This window comes from Anguilla anguilla, chromosome 7 (assembly GCF_013347855.1).
Source record: "Anguilla anguilla isolate fAngAng1 chromosome 7, fAngAng1.pri, whole genome shotgun sequence".
NCBI classification, from domain to species: Eukaryota; Metazoa; Chordata; class Actinopteri; order Anguilliformes; family Anguillidae; genus Anguilla; species Anguilla anguilla.
In genome coordinates this window covers 39753687-39781501 of record NC_049207.1, presented here as the reverse complement: position 1 = coordinate 39781501, position 27815 = coordinate 39753687, and the positions used below count along the sequence as shown (strand labels likewise).

The 27815-nt window shown below is 39.8% G+C and overlaps 2 protein-coding genes across 3 annotated transcripts in view; both read left to right on the top strand.

The window, feature by feature from the left end:
• The first annotated feature begins 184 nt into the window (after positions 1-184).
• LOC118231604 (major histocompatibility complex class I-related gene protein-like) lies at positions 185-6536 on the top strand. Of its 2 annotated transcripts, XM_035425576.1 has the most exons (6): positions 185-358; positions 1995-2024; positions 2370-2624; positions 4365-4631; positions 4920-5210; positions 5502-6536. In XM_035425576.1, exons 1-6 carry the CDS (start codon positions 304-306, stop codon positions 5723-5725), a joined length of 1122 nt encoding a protein of 373 aa, XP_035281467.1. In that variant the 5' UTR covers positions 185-303; the 3' UTR covers positions 5726-6536. The 2 variants fall into 2 exon arrangements, with proteins under 2 accessions (XP_035281467.1, XP_035281468.1); XM_035425577.1 differs by lacking the exon at positions 1995-2024 and having other exon boundaries at positions 191-358.
• A 4295-nt stretch (positions 6537-10831) lies between these two features.
• Positions 10832-27815, top strand: part of LOC118231428 (BTB/POZ domain-containing protein KCTD8-like) — a 28134-nt gene continuing 11150 nt past the window's right edge. The window contains exon 1 of the mRNA XM_035425226.1: positions 10832-12047. Coding sequence (XP_035281117.1) covers positions 11222-12047 — 826 coding nt within the window. The 5' untranslated portion in view covers positions 10832-11221. The remainder of the gene's footprint in view (positions 12048-27815) is intronic.

The window sequence follows — 27815 nt, the reverse complement described above, 5'->3', positions numbered from 1 at the left end:
ATATCCCAAGGCACTCAATCTCCAGATTAGCAATTGGAAAATGGAAGATCACCACTACAAGAAATGAAGCAATGGATTCATTTTTTATAGCCTACTAACTACTTAATTTACTGAAGGTGGTATGTGCAGGTACGTATCTCTTCAACAGAGCAAGACAGTTCTGCAAACAACTTTCTTTATCAGGGGAGTGCAGAGTAGGCATACGCCAACGCCTAAGAAAAAAATAAGCTGACCAAAGGTGAATATTTCCAGTGATAAACAGACGAAAAAGAAAATAACATAGCAACTACAGGAAATGAAGGAATGGATTTATTTTCTGTACTAACTCTACTTTATTTTGTTACGGCGGTATGTGCAGGTATGTAAAAAGTAATTATTAGTTAATTTCATTTGTGCGCGGTATTTGGTATTTCTATATAAAGATCAAGGTAATTTAGAATACTCGTTGTTTACTGCGGCAAAGTTAGTTGTATTGGATTTTTGGACTTCAGTAGCTTTTCAATAGAGCAAGTCAAGGGCTAAAATAACTTTCTCCATCAGGGGAGCGCAGAGAACGCGGCACAACGTATTGTTTGATCTTTCGTCGTTCTTTCGATATTACGACAAATCTCGTCAAGAACTTTGGAATTACAGTTCTGACGGAATCGGGAACAACTGTGTGTTATGATGTGGGGACTAGCATCAAGGCACAACATTTTACTTCCATAGGTACAGGGTTTATGTTGAAAGGATATTTATTGCTTTGGGACCGCCTGAAAAGTGCGTAGTTAGTTCTTAATAATGGCATAATTTGGCATAATTTGGCAATAGGATTTTCACCAAAGCACCCAACCCGTCAGAACAGTGTGTTTTGGGCTCAAGGGGATATGGGCCGAGGCCGAGGTGAAATTTATTGATCCCAGATACGGCACACGTAATTTTATTTCCAGAATCTCTTTCATTTTTAGTAAATATTTTAAAGTAAAAATAATAGATTTTGTTCTCTGGGTTATGTGATAGCTTCCAGAACACATGACCCAGTGACTGAAAACCCATAGCAAATAATTCTACTACATATCCTGCATGGGGCACACCTCTTTTTATTATGAATATGGAATATGTGGTTTTTAGTTTTTAGATTAGATGTGAATATTTGTCGTAACTAAATGTATTTCTTAATATTAATCTTGGTGTGAGTTGCACATAAAGGTTAATCTAGAAGATTTCTCCACCCAACAATTAATTTGGCAATTTAATTAAAATTAGCGTTTGATATATTGACAACAATTAACAAATTAAATCAGCTAAGTTTATTTTACACGTTGGATAAGTGCGGTGTTTCAGCTGTTGGAGCACTTGTGTTCAGTATTCAGAGTCCCTCATGTCAACCAAATGAGGGTGTTAGCTGGTTAAAACTGCTGGATTCAGAAATTAAACATGTTTTGCGTAATTCTCACTTAGCCAACATGCTAATAACATTTTTAATAACAGTATTTGTGCAATATCAAAATGTAGTCAAAATAATATGTTGGAATCATATTGGCATCTGAACATTGACTCAACATTGGAGTCAGAATCACAGTTGACTCTAAAAATCATACATCATACAAGTCATACATCACTACCAAAATGTTAAATTATGACACCGCTGTTTAAACTTTTTACTTTTTAACTTCATACACATGATCACTTAATTCTACAAAACACAGATTTATACTATGTAAAGTTTATGCAAATGCAATAAATATCGCTGTTGTAGAATTTCAAGTCCCTGGCTTGTTTACATTTTTGTTTGGCTTTATGGGCTTATGTGACAGCAAACAAATCAAACTGAGTTTCACTTGCAACACTTTCGACACGAGCAATGTCGGTGTTGTGCCACTGCACTCATGTAAATAAGTACCATGCCACCACAATGTAAAAAAAAGTGATGTTTATGTTTGATGTATGTTTATGTTTGATGTTTATGTATGATTTTCATGGTCATCAATTTGCCTATGTATCTCTGTTTGCAGAGTTTTCAGATCAAATCAAGCAATCTTCAGGCAAGAAGAAAATTAGATATATTTTACTTTTACATTAGGTGCATTTTTAGATCATGTGTTTATAAAGTGAAGTTTAGAAGTACCCATTGAGAACAGCCTGTACCTTTTATGCGGACTTTGTATTGGTGTATCAAGCCTGTTTATAATACACCATTGGACAAATTGAATTTTATATTATTAACATTCATCCCTTGGTTTTTTAATGCAGCTTGTAAGGCCATTTACCAGTATACTCTTAACAGAACTATAGGTCTGCAGAGTTTACAAGTTGTGAATTTGTGAACAAATAACACAGGCAAAGAAAATGTCAAACATCTGAAGGTACTTTCCTGGTTTGACCTGCAGGTACTCACTCCCTGTGGTACTTTGTCACAATTACTACTGGCCCAAGCCCCTTTCCAGAGATTGTTATGGTGGGCATGGTGGATGATGTTCCAGTGGAGTACTACGACAGCATTGATAGGATGGTGACCCCACGGCAGCACTGGCACAAGGACAATGAAGTCTACGCAAAGTGGAAACGAGTGGCCATCACACGCACCTCTCACAGCCTCAAAAACAGATTTCAACACATGATGGAGCATTTTAATCACAGTGTTAGTAAGTGCCTTGTGACATGCGCTCTTCCAGGCAAAGTAGGGTGGCAAGCATAGATTAGTATTAGCTGTCCACATTTATGAAACAGATTATCAACATAACAAATTATGCACAGCATAATATTATGCAGAGAATTTTAATTTCTCTTGCACGCATACATTGTGGAATACATATTTGGCAAAGGCATATGAGGATTGTATGCACTTCAGCTTCAGGATTCAGGGTTTCCCCCAGAATAGTTGTTAGGCCCGGTGGCAAGTATCTTTTGACAGGGCCCGTCGGCCCGGCATGGGCCAGCGGCCAAGTGTCTTTTTTGAAGGGGGCCCGGCGCGGGCCAGCAACGGACTGATGGCTGCATTAAGGTAGGGCCCTATATTTTCTGTGATAACAGAATCACGGAAGAATTGAGAATTTAAAAAAGCTATAACACAGATTCCATAGGGCCCTACATTATGTCAGTGTTAAAAGCTGACTGGAGATTTGAAAATATGACTACGTAATGTGAATGTTGTTATAAATAACTCATTCATTCAACACACATTTAAATAAATCAACAACTATTTACAGCATAGCTGTCTTAAAAAGAATCAGATGTGGCTACTGGGTAAATCTATCGTTGTTTCCGTCACAGCACTTTAGACACAAGCAATATCGAAAAAATCCTGAAATTTCTTTTTACCGTGAAGAGTGCCTGACCCTCAACCGTAGCGTTTTTTTCCACAAAGATGGTATTTATAGATATAGCCTAATTTTGCCGCTGTGTTAACACATTTCTACGGTTGCCGGTCAGGCATTCTTCACCTTAAGAAGAAATTTTAGGATTTTTCCGATATACTTGTGTCAAAAGTGCTGCCACTGAAACAACGATGGATTTACTCTGTAGCCACGTCTGTCCAAAATGTAAACAAGTCAGGCAGTTTTCACGTTCGGAAAAAAATTTGTGACAACGTTGTCCTGCACACCAATGTCATCAAGCTAACGTTACTCATAAACAAGTGAAGTCCTTGTTTCGATGGCAATTAATAAGTCATGTAATGTTACAGTATATCGGACGTTACATTCATGCTACTAGTTACCTACACACTGCTTAAGTTACTATAAAAATAATGTACTTAGCGACGAGATGAAGTGATAACGCAGTTTGTAACGAGGTTAGTTAGCCTACTAAATAAGAAATGCTAGGTAATGTTAGCTTGTGATAGTTGGAAGCGTCAAGTATTGAACGTCACTACGCACAATGAGGGGCAAGAACACTGATGTCAGACCTGCTGTTTTCCTATAGTGCGTTCACGTTTTAACCAACAGATGTCGCTGGTGAGCTTTTCAACCGAGCCGCCCCATTGTAACTGTAGTTTAAAAAACAAAAAAAATATATTAATTCCCGGCCCCGAAGTCATTCTTTTTGACTTGAAAGAATTGAGGAAATATTGGGTATCATTGCTTTGGAATACATCTTATTTAATTTTGGTGAGGCAAGATAGCCTATATTGTTTGTAGTACCGTAACTTGGCGTCATTTTGATGTCAATACTTTTAATGGCAGGCCTGGATTTTGGCAGTCTGAATGAATGAGTTATAGACGGTGTATGTCTTGTATGTGTGAGTAACTTGGCATTTTTGTATGTTGAAAACGTGTTTTTTATGAGATATATATATATATATATATATATATATATATATATACACTGTATGTATATGCTTCTTTTGTAATTGCTGTTGCCTGATATCCTCTTATATTTCTAAGGACTCCACACATACCAGAGAATCGCCGGGTGTGAGCTGGATGATGACGGCACAGAGAGGTTCCAAGCGAAGGACTCCTACAATGGGATGGATGTGCTCATTTTTGATGTTCAGGCTAGTGCCTGGAGTTCTGGTGTCCCAGAAATATGGAAGGACTTTTGGCTGATAGAATCCAAGAAAGGGATATTTGATCAGTTTTATCAAACTGCGTGCATATACATTTTGAAGAGCTACCTTCATCATGAAAGAAGTATACTGAAACGAAGAGGTACAATACACATGACTGTAACTGTTTACTCTCATGAGGGATGTACACAGTTTCACAATGTCAAATGGACAGTCACAGAAGCTCAAATGGACAATGAATACACTATATAAATAAATATCAATATGTAACTTTTTTTTTAAATCACCCTTGCCATTTCTGTTCCAGTTAATAATAAAGCACGCTAAAAAAAAAGTTATTGTAAAATGGCATGTTACAAAATATAAATTGCTATCTGTAATGACATTATGGCTGCAACACTGCTCATGCTCCTTCCACTCTCCTACCCAGTGAGCCCCAGGATTAGAGTTTTGCGGAAACAAGTTGGCGGTGCTGGTGGGGTAGAGGTAACCTGTCTGGCAACGGGATTCTACCCCCGACACATCGAGCTGACCTTGAAGAGGGATAACCAGCCTGTTCCGGAGCAGGAGCTGATCAGAGGGGATATTCTGCCAAATGGAGACGGGACGTACCAACTGAGGATGAGCCTGAGCGTCAGTGCCGAAGAGTTGAGAGAGGGACACCGCTACACCTGTAGTGTTAGACATGTCAGCATGGACAACAAGCTGGACATTGCCTGGGGTAAGACAATCTGGCCACTGCAAAGAATATTGTGTTGTTTCATATACATATGCACGTACACATACATACACTACGTGGCCAAAAGTATGTGGACACCTGACATCTGACATCTCATTTAAAATTATGGGTATTCATATGAAGTTGGTCTCCCCTTGGCTGCTATAACAACCACTCATCTGGGAAAACCTTTCATGCATATGTTGCAATACCTAATACCTAATATCTTTCCTGTTTACTGTTATATCCGATATCCCTAAACCCTCTTGTAAATGTCCTTGACTTCATCTGCAGACTCACAGCCAAAGCCAGACATTGCGCTGATTTCAGGAGCATCGGTCACAACTCTGACCGCAGTTCTGCTCATCCTCACTGGCATCTTCGTCTTGAAGAAAAGAAAGAGCAAGGTGCCAGGATGCAGCAGGTCTGGGAAGATTGAGGAAGACATGGAAAGGATGAATGCTGCTGAAGGGGTGGTGAAGGATGCAGAAGAACATTGGGAGAAGGAAAGACAGTAAGACTGAAAGGAAGCTAGAAAAATGGCCGGCAGATGCACATACTCAAGCGAAGGCGGTCTTCCAAGTCTTCCTGTTCAACCCCTGCATTGCACTTTTACAGTCTTCTTTTATGAGGGCCCATTACCCAGGATTACTTTCATAGCTTAAATTGCACATTTTTTAGTGAATACACACTATCAAAATTTGAACTCCTTTTCATATTTGATCTCTGCCTCACCAAGAAACAATCCTTTCAAGCGTACATGCTTGAGGATACTTTTTTTTTTTGAGAACAGCGATCTACAGTGCTGTGAAAAAGTATTTTCCTGAGTTCCTTTATTGTTCATATTTGTCACCCTGAATGGTTTCAGATATTTAGACAAAATGTAATATTATACAAAGGGAAACTGAGTGAACACAAAACACTGTTTGTTAAATATTTAATGAAAAATAATCTAACATCCATATCATCCATGTGTAGTAATGAGAAGTTGAGAAACTTTAACGTGACCCTCTCACCAAACTCAGGAAATAGTGGGGTTTTTCTTATGTGTAGTGTACAGTTTACTCTGTGTTGCTGTTTCGTTAACTTGTTTTGATTTTAAGATTATTTCTTTGGAATAATATATGTATAAGATATATCAAAAAAGGTTAGCAATGTTTAGTGTGTGGTTAATTAGTTAACAGTGCTTAAATATCTGCGGTGCTGTGATATTTTTTAATTGTGGTTCACACGTTTGCATGGCAACTGTTTGATGTAATCTTACTGAATATATCCTATTTAAATCAGATGCTTTATTTTTATATCTATTAAAAATACAGTTGTATGCAATTGCTTACCTTTGTCCTGATTTGCAATGGCAAGGACTCCTTTTCAGATCATGGGGTGCTTCGCTGCTAGTGCATTGCCATAGTTTAAGTCAATGATTGCCTAAGGAGTGGCTCCTGATTGAAAGGAAATCACAAACACTAGAAGAGACTGTGGCCTCCCAGGACTGGAGCTTGAGACCCCAGTGCTAGAGTGTATTTGCCACCTTTAAGTACTATGCAAACTCCTGGTCTTTGGATTGAACGGTGAGTGTTCATTTCTATCACCAAACCCCCATGACAATTACTGAGATTTAGGCTCTCAGGCACCAGGGAGGGTTATTGCTGTCCATCTCAAATTAGCAACATGGAGTGTCTGGGTGCGGAATGAGGGGAGGCCTGATTGACATGCCATTTAGTTCAACTGACATGATGTTGAAGAATTAGAAAATATTTTAATCCCAGACTCAGGTGTGATGTCTTTGCCTTTGGTCGTCATGCACCAATGCAAAAAAAAGGTCACATAGTGCTGTTCTCTGAAAAGTAATTAGTATTTTCTTGGGCAATCATTTTATATCACTTACATAAACATTGCTTTGAGTAACTTAAGTAATTAATGTGGGGGAGAAAGGTCAGTCGGTATTTGTGAATGAGCCTAGTCAAACACGCCCAGCGCATACCACTTCTGTTCAACAAAATACTGTCACCGGGCTTTCTTTTGCAGGAAAACTGAATATCAATATTCATGGATCAAACCATTTAGGCTTAATTTGTTTTGTTCCAATCCTTTGTGACAGAAAACAGAGGTGTTGTGCTTCATTTAACAACTTCAAAAGCGTTGGCAAGACATTTGCAAATCTTGTCATTAATCATCTTTTTGCAAGCCCGGTAATTTTCAGTCTTCATAGATTTGCTTTCTGGTAACATTTATGAACATTGGCTTTTAACTGTGGTGTACTTTATTTAAACACTCTCCAGACAGCTGCAGGATTTTCCTTCTCATAAAATCACCTGATCTGGATTGAATATTGAAAGGGATTACTGACCTCCTCCATGTCATTATTCCAGGAAATGGAAACAATGCTGCAATTTTTTTCCCCCCTGAATGCAGAACAGCTCTGAGCTGGCCCTAACGCGATATTGATTTACGGCTGTGCTCTGGGGTGTGTCTAGCTGTGAAACCACCTTTGAACTACATGCATTTTTCAACCCCTGTCACAGGTTTAAGTAAGACACAGTTAACTGCATGCATGTTTTCAAGGCTACACAAACAAAGGATTTGCCACAATAACATATATAGCACATGAAACGGTTCTCTCACTATGAGGTGAATGTTTTTATGGTTACTGTTTTTTATTGAGCTATTTTTTCACAGTGCATGACAAATTTACTAGAACACATTTATGAAAATATACCTTTTCTAGTACTTACATGTTATTACTCAATTAACCATGGACTGGGTTTAAAAATAAATGAATAAATAAACTAGGTGAGAAAGAATATGCAGACTTCCTTAAATTTTTTGACTCATAACAGGTAAGCCATTATGTTTTGCCCACATAAGGCATGCTGAAAAGACGGTTGGTAAAACAGTGGCTCATTCTACAAACACTGAATTAATGAGAAGTAATTTCTTGGCAGAAACTTCTGTCTTAAGGGCAGACTATTTTATTTGTTCCATGGTATAACAAGGTTTCTCAAGAGCATACAGTGACTCAGTGCTGCCCCCTGCTGATAAGAAAGTGCAGGAAGGTGAATTCCATTCAAAATGTTTGGTTTTATCCTGCCATTTAGATCTATCACTGTTCTCATATGATCCTTGTTCTATAGTACAGTAATACTGTCACCACCATCATCACAAGTCTGTGTTTTGTGAACATTGGCCCACTTGTCTCAATTCATTTAGCTGTGGAATGCAGTTCATTTGGCTGTGCAATGCAATATTTTTAATTATGGAAAATTACATTTGGCAGAAATTTAAAAAATTTGTAAATCTTATTCATCCATCTGTAGTGAATGTAAAGACACCACAATTGTAATCTGGGCCAAAGAGTGCCAGAGTGCACCAAACGCGCGAAACGTGCCATATTTGATGGTGCCACTATAGAGCATAAAAAACAGTGGTCAGACTTTCTTGTGGCCATGAGCCAAATGCATCTGTGAAAGTTTAATTCCATTCAAAGAATAGATAGAATAGGATAGAAAAAATGATCAAATCAAAATCAAATCAATTTTATTTGTATAGTGGCATAGGAGAGGTTAGAAAAAATAGGTTTTTCAAAAATCGCAAAATTGTGAAAAATGCATTATGGTGGAAATTGTAAACAGGGCATTCATTGAATTCTACATGACTCAATGAATCAGACAAAAAAAGAATCACGTTTATAGGCCTTAATAGTTTGTGCAACATAGTCCAAAATGTAAAATGTCTTGTTATAGGACCATCATCATGTTGTCAATGTAGATGGGTATTTTGTGAGTGGGTAGGGGATGATATTTTCAAGCTATCTATCAAATTTTATATCTCATCACCAAATAGATTCTCAGGTTCAGATATTTTTATAGCAGACAAATAATGAAGAATGATGATAATCAGAACAATCCCAAAACAGTTCCTGCAGCTTTGCTGCTTGAACCCCCATTAGTAATAATAATAATAATAACAACAATAATAATAATAATAATAATAATAATAATAATAATATTAATAATAATTTGAAAATCAACTACAGAAGATGTGTTCAATGTATTAGGCAAATAGAATATAATTGTGATAAAAATCAAGGAAATAATTAGATAAAATTTAGAGCTTAGACCAAATGAGACTGTTTACAAATTCAGCAAGCAATATGCAGGAAACAAAAGGATCATTAAGAAAACACATTTTCAAAAAAAATGGCACAGAACCTTGTAACCCAAACCCCTGAAATACATAAATTCATGATGAATTATAAATGTTGTTCAAAACGCACTCAAATCAGCAGACCACTCAAGAGGAGTAATCAGTTGTGAGTGGGAGGAATTCATTTGAATAAACCATGAAGGGAAAAAAAATCCAATTTTCCCTGTACTTACATAGAGGACAGAATTAGCACATTAATGGATTTTATTTAGGGAAATTATAATTGAAGCTGAATGCTGGCAAAATGCAATGCTTTGTTTCATGGTAGATGCTCGCAAAACGAGACAGAATACATTTGCATGCTCTTTGGTCAGGAGAGAAATGTGCCTGACCATATAACCTTATCCCATTACATCTTTTCAGAAACTGCACATGCAGTCTTAAAAAGGAAGGTCGTCTTAACTGAATTTTGTGTAATTAATTCAGTGATTGCATGTCAGCCTTTACAGAGTATGGGGAATTGTATTAAAATTGCAATACCATGGTTAACCCTAGTGCATAGAAAGAGAGGAGGGTGTTATGTGTGTGGTGGGGGGGTCATGCATATGTGAGTGGTTCACTTTGTCTGTGAAGCCTGCTAGTAATATGTGCATCACCACTAGATGGCTCTATTAACTTCTTCATTTGAAATAGACTCGTAGAGGGAGATTGTACAATTGTACAGTTATTTGATAACACCAATCACCTTCGCAATGATGTATGTAACATAAAGTAGCATATGGGGTATAGCTTTATAATAGGTTTCATGTTTATAAAAAGGAGAAAGTGTTAATAAGCTGCCAGAGAAAAAACTCATTCCAAACATTTGTAGTGAAATGGATACTGTATGTCACCATCTTCCAATCGAAAATGCTTGTGGCTGTTTATGTATTCAGCCTATGTGCTACATGTTCATGTACAATGCTTATGCAGGACTGCACAAGAAATGTATTGTTGCCATTAATGAAAGCATACATGTAAATTTCAGTATTGACACAAAACTGGTCATACATATTAAAAATCATAAAATGTCTAATTGAAATTAGTGTATTTAAGATGCAAAACATTAAAAAACGAATAAAAAATAAAGTGCAGTTACCTTGTGGCATGCTCTGGAATTCATCATTACGGTCACCATTATAGTGAAAATAGCAATTACAAAGCTGTGAGTCTCATGTAATTGATTGCCTTGTGCCTTGCTATTAAAGGCCACCCTACAGGCATGTGCATGCACAATATCCTTTGTCATTAGCTATAGATCTAATATATTTGTGAGGTGAAATCAGAAGTATTAACATAAGGCTCTTGGTTTTGCCGGAGGCCAGATGTGAACCAAAAACATGTGCTACTGCCCCTTTAAAAGGTGGATAAGTGAAGCCACACCCCCACCTTGCCTCTGTGGGTGATGTCATTGTGGCTTCCCCAGACTCTGGGCTGTGAGTTGCAGAGTGCTGATGTTCTTCTCTGTGGTGTTTTACGCTCTTTCTCTGGCTGCAGTCTAAGGGGACTGTCCTTGTTCTCTTCCCCTTGTCTTTTTTTGCTCTCACTGTTCACTGCTCTTTTCTCTCTCTCCCTCCCTCCCTCCCTCTCTCGCTCTCCTCATCTCCTTGTGGATGGATATAGAGCTCTTTCCCAAGGCAAACTTCAGCTCTTCTGTGCCAGCACTGCACTGGATGCGTCTTTCCTGGAGGGCCTTTTCCTCGTTCTAGTTTCCCTTTATTCCCGCCGTTTTCTCCCAACGTTTTGTTGGGCTGTGATTCGTTCCTGTCTGGATTGCGGTGGGTCGGAAAAGCGTGGGGGGGTGTGGGCGCCGTGGGGGGGCAGGCGCCATGGCTCTGCGGGAGAGCATCCTGCCCATAAGCGAGGTGTCCAGCCCTTTCCCCGAGGTCGTGGAGCTCAACGTGGGGGGCCAGGTGTACGTCACACGGCTCTCCACGCTGGTAAGCGTCCCCGACACCACCCTGCACGCCATGTTCGCCCGCCGCCCGCCGCGGGAGCTCCCCCGCGACAGCAGGGGGCGCTTCTTCATCGACCGCGACGGCTTCCTCTTCCGGTACGTCCTGGACTTCCTGCGCGACCGACAGCTGGTCCTCCCCGAGCACTTCCCCGAGAAGGAGCGGCTCCAGCGCGAGGCCGAGCACTTCCAGCTGGGGGAGCTGCTGAGGCAGCTGGCCCCCCGCGTGGCCAAGCAGGGCTCGCTGAACGACGAGGGCTGCCAGAGCGACATCGAGGACAGCTCGCAGAGCAGCGACCTGGCCCGCGCCAACACCGGGGCCGCCGCCGCTGCCGTGGCCGCGGCGGACAAGAAGTCGGGATTTATCACCGTGGGCTACCGGGGCTCCTACACCATGGTCCGCGACAACCAGGCGGACGCCAAGTTTCGGCGGGTGGCGCGCATCATGGTGTGCGGCCGGATCGCTCTGGCCAAAGAGGTCTTCGGAGAGACCCTGAACGAGAGCCGGGACCCCGACCGGCCCCCGGAGAAGTACACGTCGCGCTTCTACTTGAAATTCACCCACCTGGAGCAAGCCTTCGACAGGCTCTCAGAAGCTGGATTCCACATGGTGGCTTGCAACTCCACTGGCACGGCCGCTTTCGTCAACCAATACAGGGAGGACAAGGTCTGGAGTAGCTATACTGAGTACATCTTCTTCAGTAAGTACACAAGGTTACTCTCTCTCTCTCTCTCTCTCTCATACTTTATGCGTGCCTGTTCATTCTTTCCACCTCTGTCTTGTTCCCCCTCTTTTTCCCCAACCCCTCTATACAAAAAAGTTTTGAATCTCAGTCAGCAAAATGCAAATTAAACAAAATCTTACCTTCTCTGTCTCTTATCCTCTGCTCTTGTAACCTTCTCTCCATATCCTTATTCTGTCCTTATCCCACCATTGTCTTCTTCAAAGGTAGCTCTTAAATTCTAATCTCAAAGTTAAATGAATGAGAGATTATACATTGCTCCCATTACTCATCCTCTCATCTCTCTCTCACACTGTATCTCCTCCCTCATTCCTTCTCTTTCCCCGATACATTTGAGCGCATGATAGACTGCTCAGTTAATCCACATTAACATATTTTGCTTAGCATTCACCATTCAAATGAAAATAGATACGCTCCAGCTAAATTCTGAGAGTGAAAGAACAGGATTTTAAAAAGTTATGGGGATTTATCAGAAAGATTCATTGCAGTTTGTATATAATGGCGCAGACTGTACCATGAAGACAGGTCCTTGTCACTTAATATTAGCTTCAGGTTCAAACACGTAAACTGTTTCCTATGAGATGATTCCATTTCAGTTGATTACAGGTTTTCTTCACCATACATGCATGCTTGAATGCGACTGCTTCAATTTTAATTTTAACTGGGGTCTGGCAGATTAAGTATAGATTTGTTTAGGGAATCTGTAGCCTGAGCTGAGCTGAGCTTGTTTGCTTCCAGTTCTTTTGTAGTACCACTCCTCTTATGTGGAGTATGGTAGCTTTTCTAAATGGGATATTATCCAAGGTCAGGATCCGTAGGAGAGAGTAACCAAGACAGAAGGTAATATGAGCTGTAGAGGGCATCAGAACACCTCAGTGTCATGAAGGGGGACCCTCACATTCACTTTTCACACTTCACATGAACTCACATGCTTGGAGGTATACGCACACACACGCAGACAGGAGCCTGACAGCTGGTTGTGGCATGATGCACGCTGCGTAGTGGGACTTGTTAGCAAATGTCTCGCTCTCTCACCACACATCATAAGATCTCCAGGACAGGGAGGATGGATCTTTCTAGATATCACGGCACAACTGTGCATTGACACTCCCACAGGCATTTATCATTATTGAAATGAGAAATGTAGCTAAACCAAGGAGAAAAAGACCTTTATCTGTAGCGCTAATTATTGCTATTCTGAATCGGCTAAGCATTCAAAATGTCATATTAAAAAAAGAATGTGTTTGATAGCCTTTTTTACTCTCTACATACAAAAAGAAAGGACCGTGAGAAATATTGTCCATGTTTTTGTGCAATACTTTATGATTTGTTGCTCATTCTAATCTCAAATACAGAGCGCTTTCATATTTACAGTGTGTCTTAATGATATGTGACTGTATTGTAGTAGGAACATATGTACCTTTATGTATATTTCAATGTATCTATAAATTAACGTTGATAAACAAAGTCAGTTTGAATAAGTGTTTCCCTGAAGCATTTAGAGACCGGGTAGAACTGATACAGTTATTTGGCCCACCTCTCAATAATCTGAGAAACATCCATTTTAGGAAGGTGGGGGTCACCTGTTGCAACCATTGTAGAGTTTTAAAAAGCTGAAAAGTAAATAACTAAAAAACCACAGGTTATAGCACTCCCAGGTTACTGCCCCCTTTCTGTTTTCTGAAGTTTTCTGTTTAGACTGAATACAATCATCTTGAGTGCAGGAGATACTTCACTGAATTTGTATAAATGATTGGATATATTGCATGTTGTTCAATCATATGGGGGCTAATGTTGCAAGTAGGAGGGTGTGAATATATGTGTGTGTGTGTGTGCGTGTATGCATGCACATGCGTGCATATCCCATGCATCCATAAATATGCAAATATCTAAAAATATGTATGTGATAGTTTGTATTTTCTATGCAATATTAACTGACATGTAACATAAATGTTGTGTACATAGTAAAGGGTACCAGTCTCATTTAATATTAAGGACTCTTTTGATTGATCTGAGAGTGGAAGACCAGCTACCTCAAAAACATGTGTTGTTTAATATGACTTGATATGAATTACAGTTGATGAACTATCACTGTTATGATGCGCTGAATTGGACATAACAGTTTCAGCCCTGGAGGACCATGGTGTTGGCTGGGGCTTGTCCAGCCTTAAGCTCTTAATTATTAAATTAATTTACAACCGAGACAGGAAGCTAGTCCTCTTGGAGTTCCTGGTGTGAATTAATCTCTTAACTGAAGCTGCCCTGTTAATGTAAAATCACTGGCATATAAACAAATAAGCACAATGATCTCAGAAACCACTTACCTGCCTAAATCAACATAATCATTTAATCTGACAGATAGTTATTACATGTATGCCTTTTTAAAGGGATGCACTGTTTAAGGTTGCTTCCACATACAAACTTACAAATAAAAGAAAAACCAATAGATCTCTGTGTTAAAATATGAAATAGTACCATCTCATTATTAATTTGCTCCCAGTTTTAATGAACTGTTTTAACATTTAACTTTTATATTTACCCACAACAGGTTATATGTGTACGCACAGTTTTACACATAGTTTTTTTTTTTTTCACTTACTTGTTGTACTCCCTTAGTCCACCATGGTGCTATTCCACAGAAATGCCATCATAAAAAGACAGCAATAACCTGATTTGACTGGACTCTTTATCCTCATCCTGTTCCCAAGCCCAAAATATGGCATGCTGGGCAATCCAGGCTGCATACCCAGTAGAGGCACTTCTGCTCTATAGGGAGGATAGATCACACCCAGCACTGGCGCAATCAGGATTGGGTTCAGACTGTTTGGCTAGTTAATGAATTACTGCCCTAACACCAGATATGCCACCTAGTTGTGTGACATCAGCAGGCACCAATGTGTGCCAAGTTCAGAAGCAATTGACAAAATGCTCAGTCATTTTTACCATGCCTCTCTGCACAACATGAAGGATGGCAGTGTTTTGCATATCAGCCACCGTGAATCCATCCACAGCCGCTGAGAATATGAATATGTCACTCTCAGCTGCACGTACATACAGTATATCGCATTCATTATTTATCCACTGAGCATTAATTGTTGCCCGCAGGGACATTAGAGTGTCACAGGTACAGTGGCACAATTTGTGTCACAATTTGTACATATTAACCTGAGGCCAATGCAGTTCTTTTGATGTATTCTGCTGTACAGGTAATTGTTTGACATCATCAAAGCTCTGTGTTAAAACCCAGCTAGGTTGGACCAATGAGACCAATAGCATGCCGATGACTTTTAATGCTGTCAGATGCAACCTGTAAATATTGGGGAGCTTTGGAGAATTACATTTTAGCACTGCCATATAAAAGTGGGAAAAGATTGTGATAGTCCTTCATTACATCACATAAAAAGAGTATTTGTACATGGTTTCAACTCAAGTTAAGCAGCACTAAGGAACAACACAGGCCTGTGTATAAAAAGTGTACTCTAATGGAGAATGGAGTAAAAGGGAAGCAGACCAACAAGCCACAATTCACACCAATATTGTATTTATTTATTTTTCAATCAATAGGACATTAGCTTAAAAAAGACATTTGGATCTTTGCCACAGGGGAATAAACGAAATCTGATTAATTAATAGATCCTAGTAGAATATTTGTGTGCTCAAAGTCAAACAGGTCACATCAGAGATAATTTGCAAAGGTAGGTGGACCAACAGGGAAAAAGCAAAGGGCATTGGAGATGTCAGGTTCAGCAAACCATCAAACAGACAAGACCACATGATCAGTTTGAACTGCTAGTGCATCGCTGAATCTCAAACTGGCTTACTCTTACCACTAAAGGATGCTGGGAACTTGCCCTCTGGGTACTCGGGACAAATGCAATGGAGCATTTCATTTAGTTCTTTATTTATCCATTCCATTTATTCAGCCGCCAACTGATCTTTCCCCAGAGCAGTCTCAGAACAGTTGAATTGATGGAGGTCAGTAGTTTTCCTTTATTCAGTGTAAAGCACTTTGACATTGTTAAAAGATTTTTCATTTCATTTTCCTTTATTAGGATTTACATTAGGCCCGGAAAAAGCAGCAGCTATTAAAGATGAAATATAAATGTATGATGATGATGATGATGATGATGATGATGATGATAATAATAATAATATGATTCTTATTATTTAGAACAATTTTACTTTTAGGCAAAACTGCATGCACAAAGTATATTCAACCTTTTCACCTCTCATAGCTTGATGATCAAAGTTTTGGAACTATCTGCAAGACCATGCAGTAAGAGTAACAGAAAAAAAATGATTGATTTAAATTAAGATAAGGCCAGTTGTAGCCACACGGGATGAATGACATTGTCTAAGCCCTGGGCATGTGATGACCTTGCAGTGCCGAGTGAGATAGTTCACCCAATTTAATTAGGCACTATCAGAGATAATCCTGCAAGTTGAAATCCAAAGGCATTGTTCGAGGCAGGATGGACGGATGGATGGATGGATGGATAGATAGCAATGTGTGAGTGAATGGTGTGCCGCTTGGTATTGATATTTGTTTTGGTCGTCATACCACCACATAGCAACTTCCACTTGGTTAATCTTGCTCGAGACACAGAGGGAGTAGCTGTCTCTTACAATCAGCCCTGATTGCATCATGCTTTTACTAGGTTCCTCCAAAATGCCCAGTCAAGAGACTAAAAGCTTAGTCACAAGCCCAAACACACTGAATATGTAACATTCTAACATAAAAATATAAAGTGCTATATATATAACTAAAAAAAATGCAAGTAAAATCAAATTAATAAATGTAAAAAATCAAAAAATCAATTAAGCATGCTTACTGGCTGAGATAGCTGATATTGAAATCAAACGTGTTGCTCGCTATTGCTAACATTGCTATGAGCTTTGAGCCGTATGTTTTTGTATGCATCAAACATCCAGAGATTTGACATTTTCCAAATATGTAAATGTCATTACGCCTCGATTCGATATGGCCTTGGGCAGATCTGCAAAATGATTTCACAAGCAACTCAAATCAGACAAACTGCAAGCAGATCTGGGATGGAGCAGCTGAAAAAAAGGCATTTTGTAGTCACAGTCGCTACGCGTAAATCCTCACGGTTAGCACAGACTGAAAGCATCCCCAAGCTGAGTGGGAAAGGATCTCTTTACCAGACTCAGAATGAGAAGCAAACAACAAATGCACAGAGAAATAAATTTGTCATTCGCTGCCTTTCACCGACATGGGTGTAATTCTGTCAAGCCAAAAGACTGGAGACTGCTGATTGTCAGTCAGGGTAAAAAAAAAAAAGATTGATTGGAGCAAGTAAGGGTTTCAGAGGCCCCGGTAACTAAATTATTCGATCAAATGTGTAGAATATCGCTGTGGGAGATGGGAGTCAGATTAAATATTTCAGTCACATAATCAGTAACATAAAAGAAGTGAAGGATCCACTATGCTTTATGACTAGGACCACCAGTTTGTCTCCCCTTGTTTTCTTGCATAGTACTTCAGTCCTTCACCAGCTAAAGGTCATGATAGCCTCTTTGTCAAGCCCCCTCTCTAACAAGTATCCCATTTGCACCAGTAATGGCTACTAATTAAGCACAGACAATGATTAACAGCAATGTTTGCAAGCGCACTCAAAAAATTTAATTCAGTGTTAAATTCAGTTTGATTACTTACTACCATGGACATGCTGAAGTGCTTCTAAGTGTTGTACAGGGGCAAGATAGATTTTGTTAGAAGCATTGGGAAATGCCCACATTAAAAATGAGACCAGTCGTATAACATTTCAATTGCACAAAAAGTAAAATTAAAAAAAACATGAATTCATGAGTGAACTAATTAATTAATCATGGCCTTCAGTCAAGACTTTATGTAGAATCAGGTATCCTAGGGCTGGGCTAAAAGAAAAACTGAACCACACCGGCCCGTTTTGGATAAGATTAGACACCTCTGCTTTATATGGTTGCATTTTCATTTTTAATGCGGCAATACTGATTCTGAAGTATGGAGTAGCAACAATGGCAAAAATTCATACCACAGTTTCCACACCGGGAAATTCGGTTGTTTTTGTTTGTTTCCCCTTTCAGCATTCAGCAAACAATTTAGCTTAGCCGAACAGCGGGGCATACGGAGTGGCTTTCAGCCTGCTGTTTCTAAATGGGAACGTCATTAATACAGCAAATCATTGTTGAGCACTCCAGATGTAGTGAAAAACCGAGACGAACGAGGTCAGACGAACCAGACAGCTGTTCACCTATGATGAATACTGCTCACCCTCAAAGCCATGTTACGGTTACCTTCCTGGCAGTAAAAAAAAAACTGGTTGAATGGTTTGTGATGCTCTCCTGCCTATTAGCATTCAAGCAGTTAACTATGTTTTCCCAAGCCTTTGCTCAGATTGCACATATCCTCTGAAGATAAGTTTACAGCCGCATACTCAGTGTCTGTATCTGTCAATTAAATTAGAATCGCTACAGTCCATGAATTCATTCAGACAGGCGGTGTGTGTGGTTTGGCTTGGAGACATCTGATACATAGTCCATGCACACAAAACACAATCGTTTTCATTTTGTTCAGAACAATCCTGCACATTGTGTGTGTGTGTGTGTGCGTGCGTGCGTGTGTGTGTATGTTAAGGTGACCAGATTTAAAATCACGGTCCTCAAGGGCGGTGCTGGTTTTGCAGCCTCCCTTTACCTGGGAGTCAGGTGTGAAGACAGTCTGGCCAATCAGTAGCACTAATTGTTCAGTTAATTCCCCGGGAGAAAAGAAAATAGGGCACCAAAAACGGGGGCTGTCCCCAGAAAATGGGGACGTCTGGTCACCCTATTGTATGTATGAGTGTGCAGAGGCGTCACTAGGGGGGTGCGGGGGGTGCGGACCGCACCTGGTGACACCATCAGAGGGGGGTGACACTGAAATGACTGCCAATAAATTTTTGTGCATTGTTTTGTGTAGCAACGAGTTGAAACAGCTAATTTCTCCAATTTAATTAGCGGTATTAATGTGACAACATTAACATCCTACAGCACCCCCCCCCCCCCCCCCCCCCCCGTCGACAACATCGGGTGACACCAATGCTCGACCGCACCGCATGTCACCAACCCTAGTGACGCCACTGTGAGTGTGTGCGTGTGTATTTGAGGCAAATTTAGGGGAGGTGTGGAGTACCATCATGCTCAGCCTAGTTCATATTTCCCAGGGTCTCAAAACTGCTGTTTATCACTTTGCAATAGTACTGCTGGTAAGTATAACGTAATAAAATGCCTATACATTTGTTGTTATTATCAGCCAGCATGGCTTCAAGAAGGCTTATTTACATTCATTACATAACTGCATATTGACGTCTATAATATTAAATGTTTTATAAAGGTATTGGTTAGTTTTGAGGCTTGTGTTTTGTAATTATTAAAATGTTATTTTTTGTTTAATCATTCAGGTCATGAGGGCAGCCTTGTGTCAAGGGGGCAGCCACACCCACTCTGAAATTCGAGAATTTCCCAAAAAGCAAGGCATGTTTCTTAGTGAGGAATTCACGTTTTTGTCTTCAGGCACAGTTCCCTGCCCCCCGCCCACAGGAATACTGAACAAAAACAAGATACTGTATTAGAGAGGTACAGACTAACCAACATGTACTGCTCTACATGGTAACTAAACAGCTTGTGTGTTGCCCATTATTGTCATTGAAACATGACTACTGCAGTTTGTTCAAGAACATTAAAGCAAAATAGGTTGTAATGCACAGTTTTTATGAGGACATTAGTCCCTTTTGTTTTGATCCTGGCGAGACCAATGGGGAACTGCATGAGAGTGAAAGGCAGCAACGACATGCAGCTGTTCCAGCTAGCACCTCTAGCACCTAGCTATTGACAGCTTGTACTGCTGAATCAGAAAAACACCATGCATCAGTCACATTTCAAGCAGCTTTATAAAAATAATGTTCTGTAGCAAGCTAGTTGCTAGCTAGTTAAATAGATTGTGAATTGTTCAGCCTAGTTTATAAAGCAGAAACCAATATTAGACACCTTACCTTAACCTCACACAACAAGCTAACCAGAATCAGCTATCAATAAATCAATCAAGTACAATTGTGAAACAATTAGCAGTCTTTGGCTCATTGGACCAGTGTCTAACTATAGAAGCAAACCTAGCCGCTAGATAACATTGCCAATTTAAACATCAGATCATAGGTTTTATTTTATATGCTATTCATTGTGTTGTGGAATGATCTATCTATTTTATGATATAATCATTAACAACACACACCATTGTATCATGATATTTGCACCTGCTAAAAGGGTATAAATCAAGAGCAGTACAATGGGAAATGTTGGGTCTGGTGATGAACCGTTTATTTCATGCCCTGTCATATTATGAGAAGGTGTGCAAATAAATTAATAATTTGTTTATTTGTTAAATGTAATTTGCATTACTATAAAAGGGGAGAGGGAGACCTATAGACCTTTACCTATTTGTGTTTTAAATAAAGCACGATGATACACACTGTCAAAGGGGTCAAATTAGTTTAAACTGTGTGGTGATATAACATATGAGATAATATGAGTACTTGTGCTGTCATGCTTGTGATAGGTAGGTAGGATTTATGGCATACAGTTCAAGTTAAGTGTATAAATACACACTTTTGTAATCAGTAGTACATTACAGCCCCATTGCATTGAGCCTTGATTATGCAGGTTATTTTCTTGTGAAGATGAAAGCCTCTTCGCTATAAATTTGTCTAATAACTGAAATGTGCTAATAGCATATGGGGCCATGCCTTTTTAACACATTATAATTTCAGTCTGCTTAAAACCGCCGATGGGCTCAATCTGTGACTGATTAAGGGCATTTACACACCTGCTGTTGATTGCAATTAATGAGTTGTGTGACGCAGGTGTGTGAAGAGCAGAAGGGTGGCTGTTTTGAAAGAAATACATTACAACAGGTCACTCATCAATTGCATTGGGTTTTTAAAAAAATGATTATTTGCAGCTGTATTGAATGCAGTCATAGTCCTGATTTAGTTTTTGCAGTTAAAGACATGGTAGGAGGGGTGAGGGGGATGGGGCAGACATGGACATTTGTTGATAACTGTTAATGACCGTGACTGAATTAAAAACAGTAGATGATGTCTGGCTGTATGCAGCCCCCCAAACCCCCCCCCCACCCCCACCCCCACCCACCCAACCACAACCTCAAACAAATCCAGGGCATCCAAATGTATTTCAACCTCACTTCACATGATAAATAATTTAATTCTTGTGAAACGAATGGCCCCAGGGGCCGACATTTTTCAGCGCAATTGCTTCTGAGTGTCCATTACGTGTCCCCATTTTTCTTCAGTATTGTAATGAAATGCTCCCATGCTACACAACCTGCCATTATACCACCACCACCAAGGCTGCAAAACTTTCCTTTACCTGAGATCCCAGAAGGGTAGTGACCATAAACAGTCATTTGTGCTTTTCGGATATGATTAACCAATCAATAGGGCAGGGCATTGAGAGTTGAGTTTTTAAATATGACGAAACATAATGGGTCAAGTAGTATGTATTTACAGTGTAAATTGAATAGAGAAGACATTTGACGTTCAATATACTAAACCCTAGTAAACACTCTTAAAAATCATTAGTTCACATAAATAATTTTCCTTCTACAGTTAAAATTACAGTTACTGGCAACAATTAGGCAGCCTCAGGAGCATATTGCTACACTACTCCCTCCCCTCCCTCCCACACGCTCACATGCCACTCAAAGCCTGACACACCCATGAAGCACTGCGCCGTCCATCAAGGCCACACCTTCGCTTCTGACAACCAATGTAACAGCGGGAATCTGGCGAGGCTGGAACAAGGGTCTCCAGAAGAGAGGCAGCTGCACTAACCACTGTACTAAAGATTAATTCACCATTAGCGGAGCAGTTAGGCTGCCACTCAGGTGGACCGCAATGCTACAATATTTGTGTTACATGAGTCTAACGTTAGCTACGTTCTTCAGCATAAGTTACGCAGTGTGTCTGTTCAGTTAGCAGTAACTCCTCATGCACCAATACGAAGCCAGTACACACTGTTGTTCAGCAGAATTTCATGTAGGTTTTTAGCCCGGCAGAAATTATTATATCAAGTGATCTCTGCCAAAAATAATTATTACGCTGAATATTTCACCTGATTATTGCTAAATACTTAATTTGGTTTAATAATGGGAGTGATTTTCTCTAAAATATAAAATAATAATTTTCGGCCACTTAATTGTTTAATAAAAGACTAAATTTGGTCTTACAGTGCAGAAGCATGAGACCAGATGAGGACCTCTGCAGATTGTGTCCAGTTGGATTTCTGCACAAGAGACTTAAATGCTGTCACACTTTTATTCGGCTGCACATTGTGCCTGTGACATCATTTGTTCCCCTGGAGAAAAGGCTTTACTGAGAGCCCATCTGTTTCCCTGGCACAGGTTGTAATCCTGTAGTTTCCTCATTAGCATTTTAATTTGTGGTAGCAAAGCAGTTGTAGTTGTCAGTGAAGCATTGTTATCATTGCATTACATTATGCACATGTTCAGCTGCTGTCCTTATCTTACAAAGCCCACAAGTTTCATTTGAGCGTTATTTATTTATTTTCACCATTCTGGAATAATGGAGGTAGAATACCTCAAGGGTACAAATGAAATGTTATTCCTTGGTTTTGAACCTGCACACCTCTAACCACATCTCTACGCCACAACCACTGAATCTGAACTATAGTGTGTGGATTCACAGCAGTGGCATGTTGATATGCAAATGCTGGTAGAAAAGGGTATGGTGCCATTTTAAACAGCTAAATAAAACATTCAAATGCTGGACAGTAAAATGAATGAATCCATGTCTTTTCTTTTTGAGTCAAAGAAGGTAGATTTTATTCAAGCACTGGAGTTTAAGTCTAATCTGTCCAGTGCAGTTCTTCTGGCTCTCTCTTTCTGGTGAAAAACCCTTTAAACCTTTACCTTGACCTTGTCACTGCCTCTAATACGCAAACCCCCCTCCCCCCTAAGACCAAAGCCTGTGTTTCTTCCATGCAGGACTGCAACTGCATTGGTAATTTCTTTCAGACTGTTTTTAAACCCCCCTCCCCAAAATGCCTCTCATGGACCAAAGCCTCCTGTAGACTGTAGTCCGACATTTCAATTATAGATAGGTATCACCTCTCACTTGTCTTCCCATAATCCCTTTCCCCTCAGCAGAGGTTGAAATTCCTTCCATGCGGGAGTGTTGCTATGGCTTGAACCTGAAAGCCGCTAAACAGACTCAGCGTGTTTCTGCCAGGATCCAGGCTTGGCACTACACCCTACCCGTGGGATAAGCCTCACCCACTTTCTCGTTCCTTTGCTTTACCAACAACAAACGAACAAGCAAATACAAAGCCCAGCCAAGATGGGCAGTCTCATTTCTGCCTTGCTGTTCGTACCTGACCTGAGGAAATAAAATCATAGCGATTCCTCTCTGTCCTGCCTCTCCCTCTGTGTGCAGCCAGATAGTGCACGCAGGAGGCGACCACAGAGTCAAATGCTTTTTGGTCTAATCTTTTGGCCCAGGTCAGAGAGCACCTGGATGAGAAATGAAGTGCAGAAGCTTAGATAAGTAAATCACTGATAAGGTGTTGTCCACTGTTGCAGATGACACTTCCAAGTACAGTGTACCTTTTCTGTCATTTTGACATGGCAGCATGGCTCTGTGCTACAGTACTTATTTAAATCTGAACAACCTACACCCCCCCCAACACCTCATGTACCCTCCATGCCTGAAAGCAAGAATGAGTTTGTCCCACCACTGGTCCTAGGCCAGTTCAACAGAGGGCATACTGGCACAGGACTCCTTTGACATGTTTCTAGCCAGGCATCACTTCTTTTCGCTCTGAAAACTGGCAGCTGTGTCACATGGTTGTGGCGATTGTGAATGTTGTTTGTGCGGCTGACTGATGAGAGAGTTGCTTTGGTCTGGTTGGTGGGTTGGTGGGTGGGTGGGTGGGGGGGTGGAGTGGGGGGGGCATCTGCGATCTCCTCCCAGAGAAACACTATAACTAATTATGTGCCACCCCCATGGGGCTCCTTTCCACAGTTGGCTCTAATACTGTCTGGCTGCCTGGATTAGATTGTGGACTGTGGGGAACCAAAGGGCTGTGTTTGTTTAAAGTAGACCTGATAAAGTTTAAATGGCCAGGTGGACTGATATCATTTTTATCATTTTATCATTTAGTCTTGTTGGACAGCAACATATAGAGCCCAGTATTTTTATTTTGTATTTTTCTGAATAAGGATATGGATTTTGTACCATTCTTATTTTAGAAAAAATAAAAACAAATGTAAATATGATGTGCAAACATAAACTGTTATTATTATAGACTGTTCATTTTATACTGGAATAGAAATTCGTATTTGTCAATTTCTGTGTTCTGTTTTCATTTCTGATTGTGCTATAATATGATCTGATGAAAAACATGTTTTCAACGTACCAAAATGCCTCACACATTAGTGGAAATATTTCTGGGGTTTTGTTTTATCTAATCTTGCAGATTTCCCAAGATAACCATTTTGTTGTATGCATGGTGATGCATACAGCTAAGTAACTAGAACTTGGTACAGTAATTTTTTCTTATTTGCAGTAATACATGCAAACATACACACATGCATGTTTCATAACATGGGAATATGCACAGATGAAGGACATTCCACCCATCTTGTTTTCCAATATATACAAAATAAAAAATGTTATATGACCATGTAGATATATCCATACTCAGACATAAAGACCCAAATGTTATTATTATAACGCAACACTTGCCGTAACTGTTCATGACATTTCATACAAAGTTATGAAATTTATTAATGTGTTAACATTAAATCAAATGTCACACTCAATATATGTAACATTCAATGAAATGCAACACTCATGTATCGTATGCTATTTGAGCCCCAATGCACAGTTTATGAGCATGCGTAATGTAAGCTTCAATGTGCAAAGTCAGTTTTGATAAACAGGCATGCATGTGAATAGCATGTTGATATTAAGCACATCTAATGGAAAATAATATATGCTCCAGTACTTTGTTTGGTCATTTGTTGTTAGTGAAGGAAAATATACCCATATCTCTTCCCAGAGACAGCATTTAGTATTCTATTCTTCTTGCTGGTATTTTGAAATGGTGCACATCACCTTCTCCCTCCAGAAGTTTAATTGGCTGCCATTTCATGTTACCACTCTCAGGGGAATATAATTTGGTAATCCTTCTTGACCATTTGATTGACAGCCGATGGGATAATTGTTGTGTTGAGTTGCATGGCGTTTATATCGTTTTTCAAGTCTGTGCTTCAATTTTTGCGGCAGGGGAATAGATTTAATTTGAGCGCATTGAAATGGCATATGTTTACAGTATTGTGCAACATTCTTACCATTTCATGAGTGCTCTTTGAGAAAGATTCACTAAGGCTGTGCCTCAACGTTTTTGAGCTGAAGCTTTTATTCTGCCGTTTGGTTTCGACTTCCTGACTCCAGGCATGTGGTGCTGACAACATCTTGATTTGACGAAAGTAGATTACAGGACATGGAACAGCAACACAGGACAAGCGCGGTCTAAAACAGGAGCGTTCATTCTTATCTGAGGAGGCTAGTGTGGGTACAAGCCTTTTTCACTCTTACACACTTACAATCACTACCATCTTGGTCTTAAATCGAAGCTTAATTTGTGGAATCAGGCGTGTCAGTGCTGTAATACAAGAAAGCCTTACAGCCATACTAGTCCTTTTTTAATAAGACACCCCAAGGTCTTTGCTCTGTTTTTATTTTTAAATAAATTGCTCTCAGCTCAACAGCACTGGGGTCACTGTCCAAAAAGCACCTTTGGAAATTATACACATTCATACAAGTCATGGAGACCCTGTCATGAATGCATACACTTGTGTTTTGAGTATGACTGATAATTTGTTCTTTCTCCTCTGCCAGTGTACATGCCTGTATTTATGGATGTGGTAAATACTTTCCAAAAATGTATTCTGGGAAATTTTATGAGAGGAAAGTTTCGTGTATATATGGAACATAGAATGATCGATCATGAATTATCTTTATTGATTATGGTAATCCTTGCCTTTTGGCTTTGCAAAGGTCTTACCATTCATTAAAAAAAACCCTCGATTCTATGTGCTTTCTACAATGATGGGAAAATGAGGGAGGGGATCTTTTCTATTAATTAAGAAATATTTCATAATTAAGCTCAGAAAGGTATAACAATGAAAAGGGAGAGAAGAGGGGCTGGAATGACCGAGTGAGGGAGAGAGTGAGAGGGATAGAAAGTTAAAATGGGTTTTATGGAAAGAAAGGAAAAGAGAATGCATGAGAAGAAGAATGTACGTAGGGAGAAAGCAAAAGAATGTGGGTGGGCCGAGCATAATTGGAAAGATAAGGAGGCAAACATTCTGGATCACTAATAGACAACAACACAGAAAGAATGGCACCCCATTAAACCAATTCAAAAAGATTTCACACAAATGTGCAAAAGAGCACATTGGAAGCAACTCTAGTTATTTAAGCACAAAATTACATTGTTTGTACATGTTACACTACACTAAGGAGAACCATGCTTCTAAAGTTGCAGCATAAAGCTGTAGAAGAGCACACCAGAACATTATAATCAAGCCAAAGTAGTTTTGAAGCCTAACAGAAGATATATGCACATCATTCATACTCCTTCATTAAATTGTATTGGGTAAACCCTTTCAGCAATACTCAAAAGAAGAAGGGCACTGTACTGCCGTCAACGTTGCAGACCTCTGGGGAAAGACTTATTGGATTTTTTATGCTGATAATTTTGATATGCCCTGGCAGGAAATGTCAGGTACAAAGAGTGATTGATTGACAGGAGAGAACTAGCTGGTGCTCCAGCGTTGGCCTCAGTGACGGCTTTCTTTATTTTCCCCATGTGGGTGATTCTGATAGGCTGTGACAGGTGTGAATGCTTTTTTTTTTAAGTTGAAGAAAAGCCTTCCAAATGAAGGCTTTCATCTAGTCTCTTTTGGGTGGGGGGCTCTTCTGTGATGGGCAACGACCAGACGAGGGTGAATGGTTTAAAAAAATAAATTTGTCAGTGTTCATCCTCTGTGAGTCAGAGTCCAGTCCGTATACTAACCAGAGGTTCCCCCATCATAATTCCTAATACTCTTCGTTTTTTAATTGTAGCATGGCATCCCGGTTTTTTCTTAACCCCTTCACGCAAGCCCCCTGGTGGCCAGGACGCCAGCATCCTAAGATTCCTCAACTCAGACATTAAGAGCTCCTGCAACCAAACTATGACTGGAAACAACAAACTCTGTGTTCTAGCTTTATTAGTACACAATACACAACAGCTGTGCCAAATACCACCATTGTCACATAGGTTGTCTATTTAACAACCACCCTCTCTCTGCAGTCTCATATGCTACTACACCCCCCAAGGATGACACACTGAACAATAGTATCTGGGAGTTCATAAAATATTATTTCATGACCAAACGTTCTTATTCGATCATAGGGAAAAGACATTAGCATGAAGATATGTCAATACAGTGGAGAAAAATGCTGCTCACTGAATAGAGAAATAAATAAGATCAATTTTTGTGTAATTATACCATGCCATTCACCTATCAATATCTGTGACGAAATATGGAATTAATGTACAATCTTACCATTGGTTTTACACATGAAGATGTCCCTTTCAAGCTTC